This window comes from Trachurus trachurus, assembly GCF_905171665.1.
Source record: "Trachurus trachurus genome assembly, chromosome: 1".
NCBI lineage: Eukaryota > Metazoa > Chordata > Actinopteri > Carangiformes > Carangidae > Trachurus > Trachurus trachurus.
Genome location: NC_139891.1, coordinates 20,056,688 through 20,069,493, shown reverse-complemented (window position 1 = coordinate 20,069,493; position 12,806 = coordinate 20,056,688). Strand labels below are relative to the sequence as shown.

General features: G+C 44.6%; 1 protein-coding gene across 3 annotated transcripts in view; it reads left to right on the top strand.

The window, feature by feature from the left end:
• Window positions 1–12,806, top strand: part of tmx2b (thioredoxin-related transmembrane protein 2b) — an 81,897-nt gene that overhangs the window by 3,738 nt on the left and 65,353 nt on the right. The window contains exons 4-9 of one of the 3 annotated variants that reach the window (XR_014595653.1): window positions 8,184–8,260; window positions 8,360–8,466; window positions 8,600–8,665; window positions 8,741–8,870; window positions 9,502–11,477; window positions 11,508–12,271. Coding sequence is in view for 1 of the 3 variants with exons in the window: in XM_083979850.1 (XP_083835976.1) it covers window positions 8,184–8,260; window positions 8,360–8,466; window positions 8,600–8,665; window positions 8,741–8,870; window positions 9,502–9,663 (542 nt within the window). In the remaining 2 variants the exon portion in view is untranslated. Of the gene's footprint in view, window positions 1–8,183; window positions 8,261–8,359; window positions 8,467–8,599; window positions 8,666–8,740; window positions 8,871–9,501; window positions 12,272–12,806 lie in introns of those variants that run through there. The other 2 variants (XR_014595652.1, XM_083979850.1) reach the window with 2 other exon arrangements.

Here is a 12,806-nt window from a genome sequence, read left to right as displayed (position 1 = left end):
TAAGTTTCCTCTTTCAGATTCTGTTTCTCCTTCAAGTCCTCTTCCAGGTAAGGTTTCTCTTTCAGGTTCTCCTTCAGGTAAGATTTCCTCTTCAGGCTCTGTTTCAGGTAAGGCTCCTCTTCCTTCAGGTAAGGTTCCTCTTCCAGGTTCACTTTCAGGTAAGATTCCTCTTCCAGGTTCTCTCTCAGGTAAGGTCTCCTCTTCAAGTTCTGTTTCTCTTCCAGGTTCTCTTTCAGGAATTTGTTCTACTCCGCAGGGATGCCAATTACTTTCCACAGGTGTTGACTCTGCATTCCAGTGCACTGCCACATCCTCGTCTGACTCATATCCATCCTCTTCTACATCTTGTTCAGCAGGATTCAAGCGAACTCTCTGACGTGTCCTGCGGCATGTGGCTGTTTCAGGTGGGGCTGACTGGTTCTCTGTTGCAGGGAGAAATCCACAGGGCAATAGGAGGTCTCTGTGTAAAGTTCTCAGGGGTCCGCTCTGGTTCTCTGGCTTTACGGTGTACACTGGAAGCTCACCGGCACGTTTTGTCACCACATGAATTGCCGGTTCCCACTTATCTGCCAATTTGTGTTTCCCACGAAGGCGGACGCTTCTTACTAGCACACGGTCTCCAACTTCAAGTGCAGATTCTGTGATGTGTCGATCAAATCTGGCCTTGTTTCTAGCAGCATTTTTGGCAGCATTGCTGGTTGCTATTTTGTAGCTCTCCTCCAAATGAGATCTCAAATTGCGTACATACTCTGAGTGGGATGTTTGAGGACGCTCTTTGAGTGGGACTCCAAATGCCAGGTCAATAGGCAGCCTTGGTTGCCTCCCGAACATCAACTCATATGGGCTGAATCCGGTGACTTCATTTTTAGTGCAGTTGTAGGCATGCACTAATGGTCGTACAAAGTCACGCCAATGCACTTTGTCTTGGTCTTGCAAGGTTCCCAGCATGCTCAGAAGTGTTCGGTTGAATCTCTCAACGGGGTTTCCTCTTGGGTGGTATGGAGTTGTTCTTACTTTCTTGATTCCGGCCAATTCACACAGCTCTTTGATGGTCTTGGATTCGAAGTCGGGCCCTTGGTCACTGTGTAAGCGCTCTGGGAACCCGTAGTGGATGATGAAGTTCTCCCAGAGACACTTGGCCACAGTACGAGCTTTCTGGTTGGGTGTGGGGACGGCGACTGCATATTTGGTGTAGTGATCTGTTATCACCAGGACGTTGCTCGTGTTGCTTCTGTCGGGTTCGATGGAGAGGAAGTCCATGCAGACCAGTTCTAATGGACGGGAAACTTGAATGTTTACAAGTTGTGCAGCCTTTTGAGGTGGTGTTTTTCTCCGTATGCAGCGGTCACATGTCTTGATCTTTGCTTCCACTTCAGCTGCCATCTTGGGCCAGTAGAATCTGGATCTCAGGAGGTCTGTTGTTCTCTCTATCCCCAAGTGACCCATGTCATCATGCAAACTCTTCATCGCCGTTACTCTGAGCTCTTTAGGCAGCACTAGTTGGAAGTTGGTATTATCTCCTTCTTTCCTTTTCCTGTAGAGAACACCTCCTCTCATCTCCAACCGAGGCCATTCTCTTAGCAGCAATGGGAGTTCAGGGAGCTCTTGTCGTACCGCTGATGGAGGATTCTGCCCAGTCTCTAATTGCAGTATCACTTCTCTGATGCTGGGGTCAGCTCTTTGCTTTTCTTTCAGGTCTTCTCTTGACAGGTGCTGGATGGTGGATGTTCCTTCTGCACTTTCCTCTTGCTCGTAGATGGCAGGGATGGCGTCTGCATGAATAGCAAGGGACTCAACTAGTGTGATGCAGGGCTCAGGTGACTCGTTCTCTGGGTCATGCCGGAATAGGTGACGTCCACAGACTGCCTGGATCACTTCAGGTTCCATTTCGATGAGGTTCTCATCCAGAGAATGACGTGTGATGAACTGCTGGACTCGTTCACGTTCTTTCTGTGACGCAGGATCGTTTGTTAGCTTTCCATGGGGACGTCTTGACAGACCATCAGCATCCAAGTTCTGTTTCCCTGCACGGTACTGGAGTGTGAATGAGAAGGTGGACAGAGCTGACAGCCATCGGTAACTTGTAGCATCCAACTTTGCTGAGGTGAGTATATAGGTCAGTGGGTTGCTGTCAGTGATGGCAGTGAAGTGATTCCCATACAGGTAATCACTGAACTTTTCCGTCACACTCCACTTCAGGGCTAGAAACTCCAGCTTATGTGCAGGATAGCGAGCTTCACTATGGGACAGGCCTCTGCTGGCGAATGCGATGGGTCTCATTTGTCCTTCTTGCTCTTGGTATAGGGCAGCTCCCAAGCCAGTGGTGCTTGCATCAGTGTGCAGGATGTAGGGGAGTGTAGGGTTAGCGAAACCCAGCACTGGGGCAGTGGTCAGCTTGTCGATGATTGTGTCGAAAGCATGCTGGCATGCTGGAGTCCAACGGTCATTAAAGGGCTCTCTTGGATTGTGATACTGCCCATTCTTCTCTCTTGGTCTTTTGGTCTTTCTCAGAGGTGGGTAGCCAACTGTTAGGTCAGTTAACGGTTTGACAATCCCAGAGTACCCCTGGATAAACCGACGGTAGTATCCTGAGAACCCTAGGAAGGATCTCAGTTCTTTTAAGTTCTTCGGGCTAGGCCAAGTCTTTAGAGCGCTGATCTTGTCGGGATCTGTTTCGACACCATTCTCGGATACGATGTGCCCCAGGTATTTCACAGACTTCTGAAAGAACTTGCACTTGTCCACTGACAGCTTCAGTCCGTACTCTCTGAGGCGGTTGAGGACTCGCACCAATCTTCTTTCATGTTCTTCTAGAGTCTCTGAGAATATGATGATGTCATCTAAGAAGACAATGGCCTCTTTCAGGTTCATGTCACCCATACACTTTTCCATGAGCCTCTGGAATGTACTGGGGGCGTTGGTAATCCCTTGGGGCATACGCTGGAATTCCCAAAATCCCAATGGACACACGAAAGCAGTCTTGGCTTTGTCCTCTTCCTCCATTTCTATCTGGTAGTATCCAGACTTGAGATCCAAGACAGAGAACCACTTGGATCCATGCAGCGCTGTGAAGGTCTCTTCTAGGTTGGGCAGGGCATAGGCATCTTTCACTGTCTGGGCATTTAATTTCCGGTAATCGATGCAGAGTCGTACGTCACCATTTTTCTTTCTGACCACCACGATGGGAGAGGAGAAGGAAGACTCGGATTCTCGGATGATACCTGCATCTAGCAGCTCTTGGAGATGTTTTCGGACAGCTTGGATATCTTGAGGGTGTATGGGGCGAGCTCGCTGCTTGAAGGCCGTCTCATCGTGGAGGTTGATGTGATGTTTCACTTTGTCGGTTCTTCCAAAGTCCAAGTCATGCTGTGAGAACACATCTGACATTGCTCTTAGAGTCTGCTCTATTCTCTCTCTCCATTCAGCAGGTATGGGGGAGTCTGCAAAGTTGAATGCAGGTGGGGAAACTTGTGGAGGTTGTAGCTGATCAGTTGAGGGATCTTTGGTCTTGTTCTCGCCTGCCCCAGGAAGCACTCGCTGTATGGCGTTGAGTTCAGCTAAGACACTTCTTGGTTGTAGGAGTATGTCATGCTGTGTCTCATTGGTCAGCACTACTGGCACTCTGTAGGGTGCTCTGGTTGGTAGGGTGAGCAGACCACAGGTGACCAGTATGCCCCCAGGAAGGGAGTAGGACGATGGAGGCTCAACTACTGCCCACTTCTCTGTAGATGCACTACGCACATTGGCTACTCCTTCCATCACCACTCTCTGTCCAGCTGGAATCATTTCAGGTGAGTTTCCCTGCAGCCTCACTGATCCAATGTAGCTGTTGGATGTTTGTTTGTGTCTCAGTGCGAGGGTTTTCAACACTGCTCGGTAGCCATATGGGGTAGACTGATTAGGGCCGATGTCTGTCTCACTGTAGAGGGTGTACATTACATCCAAGATGTTGGTGCCTATTAACACAGGTGACAGGGCCATAGCACGACAGTCTGGAACTACAAGGGCTAAGGTGGGTACTTCAATGTCTACACCCAGGAAACTCTTGGGGAATGTTACATTGAGCTGGATGTAACCAGTGTAGGGGACTATCTGGCCATTAGCTCCTTCTACCTCTAGCAGGTCATCTATGGGGTGAATGGTCTGTGAGGTCAGCTTCTCTTCATAGAATGACTGGGAGACAGTGGTTACTTGTGACCCTGTGTCTAATAGACAGCTACATTCTTCTCCAGCAATGATCACTTTTCCAGTACACTTGGTCCCTATTAATCCCTTTGGTAGGTGTCCCCGACCATGAGGAGAGGCTTGCTTCAGGCTAGCTCTTTGCTTGCCTTTGGGACGTTTCCAATGTTCTCCAGCTCCTATCAGTCCCTCGACCGGAGCTGATTCTAGTTTAAAGGCTGTGGGCTGGAAGAGCTGCCTTGGGCTTCCCACAGTAGCTGCCTTTCTTGTAGCTGTCTCCTCTTCACTGCAACCAAGGCTGGATTGGACGCTTCATTGCAGTTTGGTGCAATGTGTCCATCTTCACCACACCTGAAGCAGTACCAGGGTCTTGGCCTCTCATTCTGTGCTCTGACTGCTGAACGACTTGCCCCACCACGTACATTTGTTTCAGCTGGAGTAGGGGAAAGGGGAATCTGGGCTCTGAACGCTGCCAATTGACTTTGCAGCTCTGCTATTTGTCTCTTCAGGTCTTGCACATGGGGATCAAACTGGGGGGATTGGGACTGGGGTCTGGAGGTCTGGCGGTTCTGTGTCTTTTGTCTGGCCGTTTGACTTTGAAGCTCAGCCACTTGTTTCTTCAAGTTCTGGTTTTCACATAGAACATCTACTGTGGAATTATTCTGTTGCCAGGTCATGTTTGATTCTTCATGGGTGCAGTTACACTGAAGATGTGATGTAGCTCTTTGCTTAGGGGCTCCAAGGTGTTGTCTCATGCGGGCAGCTTTTACAGCCTGTCTGTCCTCTTCTGTGCGCAGGAGCAACAGGAGTACTGGGAAGGATGGGGGATTATATTTTCTCTTCTCTAGCTGGAGGCTGCTGAGCATAGTGTTGTCCCAGCAACCTCTACAAAACTGTCTCAGTAGGTGTTCATCTTGTTCGATGAAAGCTGCACCCCCTCTTTTCACAGCCTGGCTGAGAATCACCTGCAGTCTGTTCAAGTACTGGGAGGGTTTCTCTCCAGCATCTTGCAACGTGTTCATGAACTTAGCAAAGAGTTCTTCACCATCATCAACAGTGCCAAAAGCTGAATCCAGTAGCTGCACATAGTCATTGGGGGAAGCTTGAGGGCCTAACTGTTTGACTATGTCAGCTGCGGGGGACAGGAGACTCTCGAGTATCTTTCTCACTCTGTGTAGATCAGATATGGCTGGGTCTTTAAGCATGAGCTCGACGTTAGTTCGCCAGGTGTCGTAGTCTGCCTCGTTGTTGGGGTGTGGACACTTTCCAGAGAAGGATCGCAGCCTGACGGAGGTGTAGGCTGGGGAAGAAATGTCTGCATTTCTTACAACGTGCTCAACCACTACTCTCTGCACTTCAGGTGGATTAATGTCATCATCTCTGAAGGTGGGGTGTTTCTTTGATCCAGATGAGATGGGTGGAGTTACATGGCTAGCTGCATTGTGGTCCATGTTATGACATGTAAGCTGGGGCTCAGAGCGAAAGATTTCATGGTTGGCGGTCGTCTGTACTTGCCTGGTCATCATGGGAGCATCACCAGCTGACTGATTGGTAGAAAGAGCAGAGGTGGCTGGACTGAGCTTCGAGAGTTCTGTTGCAAGGACTTCTTCTAGTGTCTTGCCGGTCGTTCGTGCAACTGCCTGCAACTGTTCAAGGTAGTTCTCGGTGGTGGTGCTACTCACTTCATGTGTGTACACATCTGCTAGCAGTCTCAGATGGTAGTAGTCTTCTTCTCCTTGGCGTGGAAAAGTGGCTGGTAGCAGCGACTTGAATGACTGTATTGCAGTGTAGTCAGTGTATTCAACCACTATATGTCCATGAAATTTACTGCTTGGAGCATCTATGCTGACAAATCTAAAGATAGAGCCATGTTGACTCAGGTGTTGAAGTAATTCTTTGTCAGATTCTGCATCAAGGGGTCCACTAATTATAACAGAATTCTGCACTTTAATTTCAGCAGATTTAATAACCTCCATTGTTGTTGTTTTTGTTATACAGTGACCTCACTAAAGCTACTCGACAAAAACCCAATTTCTCCTGGCTGTGCTCGCCAAGTTGTAACACCTGGTAAAAGGAAGAACCAGTTAATGTAAAGTAAATAATATGAAAACTTAGATGTGGGCCAGTACTCAGAAGATTAGATTTGCTCTGGAGAAATGGGTGTGAGTAGAAAAGAAAACAACAAGAGGTCACTGTCATATGTTTAAAAAAGTAAATAATCAAATTTATTCCAATGTGAATCGATTCTCTTCGTCTTTTCTTTCTTTTTCTTTCTCTTATCTCTTTCTTTCAGAATCACATATAACAACAACAATAACACATAAGACAAAATTGAAATACACAAATTATTCCCTCTTTTCCCTTACAAATCCACCTGTCAGGTAAGTATAATTTGATGTCTAATTCTTAGTTTAGTGCTAATTTAGTTATTATTTTAATTGTCTAATTTATTTCTAATTCTGTATTTTTAAATCCTATTTTATTGCGGATCTTACTGACAGGTGGTTTCCTTAACTTATCCCTCTCTCAATCAAAACAATAAACAAAGATAAATAAAAATAGTTACAACAGTAACAGTAGGCTAATGAATAGCACACAAAAAATAATAATATCACAAATAAAATAAAAAATCAACTTCTCTGACAGTCCAGGTTCAGTGGGGTTTGGCTCGCCACTTCAGTTCAGACTGTATTGTCCGACCATCTGAACTGAAGAATCAGGTAGTGGAAGTTGTCGATAAAGAAGGGGGTGATGAGGAGGATGAGGATAACGATGAGGGGGTTGATGATGAGGGGGATGACGATGAGGGGGGATGATGATGAGGTGGATGATGATGATGATGGGATGATGATGAGGGGGGGTGATGATCGGGCTCACACACACACACAAGCTCCTGGCCTTGAAAATACACAGCCAGTACAAATAATTATTAAAACGCTAACTCTAAATTATGTTACCTTGCGATTATAATATTATTTATATTATTAATATTTCAAACAAACAGAAAAATATATATATACAGTAGGCTATTACATTCATGAAACACCACAACACACCATACAAAAAGGCCAGTAACTGCCACCCATCCTAACTGTTGCTTTGGAATGTTCAACCTCTGTTGCTATGGCGGCAGGTACTGCTGCTACTGGGTTTTACAGTTAGCTAAAAAGTTGGTCTACTTTTGACAAAATAAACATTTCCACTCACCAAGTAGGCTATTTCTTTGGATTTTAGCAGCAGGATGTATACTGCTCCAGGATTGGTGTTGTTCTTCTCTTTTTTCCTTTCTCTCTATCGATTATTTTTTCGTTAATCTCGTCTCTGTCTCTGTGTCTCTAGTTGTCCCTCAAGTGCAGTTAGAGTGAGCATTCCGGGCTCACCCAGGCTTTTTATACAGGGACAGTTGTTATGGTTACTGCCTAAATTAATTATTATTTATTAATGATTTAATTATTTATTAATTTAAATAATGTAGCCTAAATATCAATAGTAGTCACCTAAATAAAATGATTATTTATTTATTTATTTATTTATTTATTTATTTATTTAATCGGTCTAGTAACCGGGGGTTACAGACGTCTGTTTGTTTGAATTCATACGCTGAAAAACAGGTTCTTGTCTGGCTTTATCTTGCATTGTCTGCTGTTATCTTGTATGTTTCTTATTGTCAATGAATAAAAGGAAGAGTCCAAAGTCAATCATTAACGTCTTTCAAACAAGTGTGTGTGAGTTGGTCTATAGCAACTCAGTGACATGTTCCTTCACTACCAGTACATAAACACAAGTACAAAAGTTACATAATAATAATTTTAAACAAATCCTACACCACAATAACACTCAAACAACATGAGCCAAATGTGCTGTTATTGCACTTAAATTTTAGCTTTTCCCTCTGCTTTCTGCCTTATTATTAATGACAGCAGGTATCTGGCCAGAGCCATAGCTCTGTACAAATCAAATATAAGAGCAGGTCTCTTATGTTGGTTCTTTGTCTGTTCCAGTGTTCTTGATGACCTGTAAGCCTCCTCTGTACATGGGACCAGAGTACATCAAATACTTCAGCGACAAAACCATTGATGTGAGTAACGGAGACGATTGTAGCAGTTCGGCCTCTGACAAAGAGCGACCATGTTTGAAAGTTTGTCTTTATCCGTGCTGCTGTGCTTCGTCTGTCCAGGATGAGCTGGAGAGAGATGGTCGTGTGACATGGATCGTTGAGTTTTTCGCCAACTGGTCTCCAGAGTGCCAATCCTTCGCTTCCGTCTATGCTGATCTCTCGCTCAAGTAAGACCCATCCCACCTACTCATTTTATATATACTTGTATAACCCTGTGATCGATTACATGATGTGACTGTGATGAGAGAGATGTGCATCCAATGGGCATGCACTTCAGTCGCTTCTGATCTTGTGTTTTAGGTACAACTGTGCTGGCCTCAAGTTTGGCAAAGTGGACATCGGACGTTACGGAGAAGTCTCCAAGAAGTAAGTCATTCGGTCTCAGTCGTTGCCAAATGAACATGAACACGAACACATGAACATTTTTAATCTGTTCCGCAGGTACAAGGTGTCAACGTCTCCGCTGTCCAAGCAGCTTCCCTCTCTGGTGCTGTTCCAGGGAGGGAAAGAGGTGATGCGACGCCCCCAGGTGGACAAGAAGTGCAGAGCCGTATCATGGAGCTTCACCGAGGTCAGACTGGGCAACACACATCTTACCTGAGCATGTTATTATCAGAACACACTTGGTTCATGTTGTCAGTGGTGCAAACAGTGTTTTAAAAAAAATAGCCTTCAACCAGTCGCACTCACCTGTGTAACTAAGTTGCTGGTCAACTTAAACTAGATGTGCTGTTTAAATTCAGAGATTGTTCAGTCTGTTTTATACCAAGGTTAGCAGGTAGAAACAGTTTTTGGTTTTAAAGTGGTAAAGATGCTTAAGTCCTGACCAACTTCTTCCGTACCACCAGACATGTACGTCTTTGACAAACATTACAGTGCAGCCACTGAGCCTTCATGTGAGAGACCTTCATTGATGATTGTGTGTTTTTATTTATTATATCTGGGCTGCGCTCCATCCTTTCATCCCTGAACACACGGTAGTTGTTGTGTTTCTGTGCTGGTCAGTGTGTTACACTGTCTGTGCTCTCAAAATTGTCATTGCTCAGAAAATGGAGTTGAAACTTGTTGGTTGGTTGGAGGGAACGACCACAAGGCTGAAAAGCCAGTTGACACTGGTGCCAATATGCTACTGATTACAATATAATACATTTTACAACACTGTAGTCTGGTGGAAAATGAAGTTGTCTGTCTTCCTCCTTTAGGAGAACATCATTCGTGAGTTCAACCTGAACGAACTCTACCAGAAATCCAAGAAACTCAGCAAGACAAAAGAAGACAAGGTCAGCCAGTGCCAGTTCCCGCCGGTCCCCGAGGAGGAGGAACCGGAGCAGAGGGAAGAGCTGGAGTCCAAGAAGGACAAGTAGGACAGTTGGTTTCGCTCTGCTTCAACATCTGGATGGAACTGTTTTGAGTCCAGGTCAGCCAGGTCAGCTCCTCCTCCACCTCTTGTTCGCGCTCCTCCTCTAAGTGTTCACTTTGCTCCCTCATTGATCAGTCTGTGTGGATCACCGACTGAGACGGACTTCATCACCATTTAACGCTCACCGCCGTTTTCAAACCCAGTATTTCAGTACACGTGCAGCTACAGTGACCTCGGCCTGTTTTCCCCCCATAGACCCGAGCAGAGAGAACAGGTGTACACTTTAGTGGAGAAGCCAACTGAGATGCAGTAAACCAGCTGGAGAGGGCTGCGATGCTGTGAAGTGGTCCAGTACATCATCAGTGGAAATGTGCTGTGCTGACATGTGTGCGTTGAGTTGTTGACGTCACCACAGCACATTTCTGATGGTTAATCCTGTGAATTCTGACAGAATAAGTTCTTACTAATTAAAACACTGAGGGAGCAAAGAATGTGATGTTACTTTTTAATGATTTTTTTATTTTTTATTTTATTTTTAACGCAACTAATTTAATTCCAAGTAGATGTTTATGTTGAAATCTTTTAATGATAAACTGTATATTCATGATAAATAAGTTCTAACTGGTACACACACTGGACTGTGTGTGACGTAGATTTCATTTGCAGTACTGAAAAAATCCAGGGTCCTTGTGACACAATATGGGAGCGCTTGTTTAATATCACCACATCGGCACAGGTCGGGTGGAGTTAGTCAAGTTTACTAGTAGCTGGACAGCAGCATCCCCTATTCACCTCCACAGACTCTGTACAGTTGTGGACTGATCCTCAGCTTCAGTGTCCTTCAAACCTTCCTGACAAAAACATTCCAGCGGTTTTTATTTCTCTTTGTGTGTTTTTTTTGTTTTTTTATTGTTCTCCTGTATTTGTGTCTCAGACTGAGATGAACATCTTCATCTTCAACTGTCAGTCAGCACGCCTCGTTTTTGTGCATAGGTTCATGTCGCGATGGGAGATTTTCTTATTTTTTGAAGGTTTTATACGGATCTGGTTCCTAAAGATTATTATAATAATAATTTATTAACAACTACCTGTTTAGTTACTTATCGGTTACCTTTTTTAAAAATGTTTTCAGCAGCGCTTGAGCTTCAGCATCAACCTGTACTCTGTTTTCTCTCAGCCTCTCAGGGGTCAGGGTGTTTGGAGCTCTCAAAATCCCTGTGACCTCTGCAAACAGACAAAAAGTCAAGATGAATCAGTGGCAGAAAATGTTTGTGATCCCAGTTCTGAGCTGACCTCCACTTCATTAGATGCCTTAGATACAATCCAGGTCCAAATGGAGAGGTGCGGTGTTCACAGCTTCTGTTTGTACTACTTCGTATCTCACAGTCCGTCTAATTTGTTTGTTTCCAACGATGAATAAGATCAAATACCTGACACTTGAGTTTAAATGTGATATGATTATTGTAGGATAATACCGTTTTCATTTTCAATTTTAGTGCTTGTTGTCAACTTTGAATATACAACAAACAGCAACGTATTCATATCAGTTGACCCCCCCACCCAGCCAGCCACACCCCCACACGAGCCCCTGAGCCTGTGGTTGTCAAAAGAGCTCAATGCACTGCTGCGTGAGAAAACACATGCAAGTGTTTTGAGCTTCAAGGGCCACTGTAGTTTATTTACTGCAGGGTGATTTTGGCAGCGGACAGAGCGGAGTGTTAAAACGTGTGCTGTGTGTGTGTTGTTCCTCGGTGCTGACAGATGGAGTTACATCACCAGGCTGAACCATGTGATCAACACTGAACTCAAACTGAAGCCGTCTCAATCCAGGGGCTGAATCCTCCACAGGATTCAGCCCACCAAGGCGTGGCGCTTCATAGTCGTCGTAGACTGCACACATTTAACAGACATCAGACGGTGTGGTTAATTACCAGCTGTTCCCACTTTCTTTCTTTTTCTGAGGTTTTAAGGACCTTGGTTTTCACCAGTTTGGTTTGTACCGTTAGATGTCCAACTGAGCTAAAAAAAAACAAAAAAACAGTGAGTGAATTCCTCAGGCTCTCTGTTGGTGTTGTTTGCTCCCAGTGAATATTGGTCAGGCCACTGAAGATCCACCTTCTGAAGGACGCGCCCCCTGAACTGGGACACGGTGTGTGTGTGTGTGTATCCTGAAACCTTCACTCTGGGTTTGCAATGCATTTCCACATTTCATATCACGTTTAGCCGACCAAAAATGATGTCAGACACTTGTCCTGCTGACAAGAACTGGACAAAGTTCATTCTCTGAACCCTGAGGAGCAGGTGTGGAGCTTCAGACTGTTCATAGCGACATGAGACACATTCCACTTTTTCTTTTTCACTTTGGCATTTGATTTCTCTCAACTTACTTATTTCTCAATCAAGAGTGATTCTTTTTTTTTCTTTTTTTACTGTGAAACCCTATTAAGATTTGCCTTTTGATGACACTGATGTTTTATCCCTGATCCCTTCTTTTATTACTGTACTACTGTTTTTCATTTGTAATTTTACACATTCTGAAACTGATTTGTCAGGTTGCATTTCATTGGAGCTGCACTCCACAACACTTGTATGTATATTTGCTCCTGTTCGAAGTCTGGCCTGTTGTTCATGCAATAAAACTATGTGCACATGAGTCTGCGCAGTCGTCATTAACCTCTCCCTGGTGTCACTACAGATCCTCCAATAGAAGTAAAACTCCGATTTTTACCAGAGTTTAATTTAAATTTGCAGCCTCTCTCAACTGTCTTATCAATGAAAGGCAAAAAGCCCCAAAAAATTCGTATTCGAAAGTTAAAAAAAATGTTTTGTCAACTGACACTTATTTAACCAAATGTCCTACATCATGACACTCAGTAAAATAAACCATGACATCCTACCTATTATCTGGATGTGCACCAAATGGATACAGAGACCTGACCACAGGTTGACCATCCATCACATTGTTGTTCTCACTACATCTTAGCACCTGGAGGGAAATCATTCAAATTTAGTGAAAACTTTCACCTGGACTCAAGGACGAACTGAATAGATTTGTGGCGGCCTCACTTGGCGCTTTGGAACTCCTTAAGGAAATTGCTTCAAATTTGGTTTCAAACATTCATTTAGTCTTATGGATGAACTGGTTAA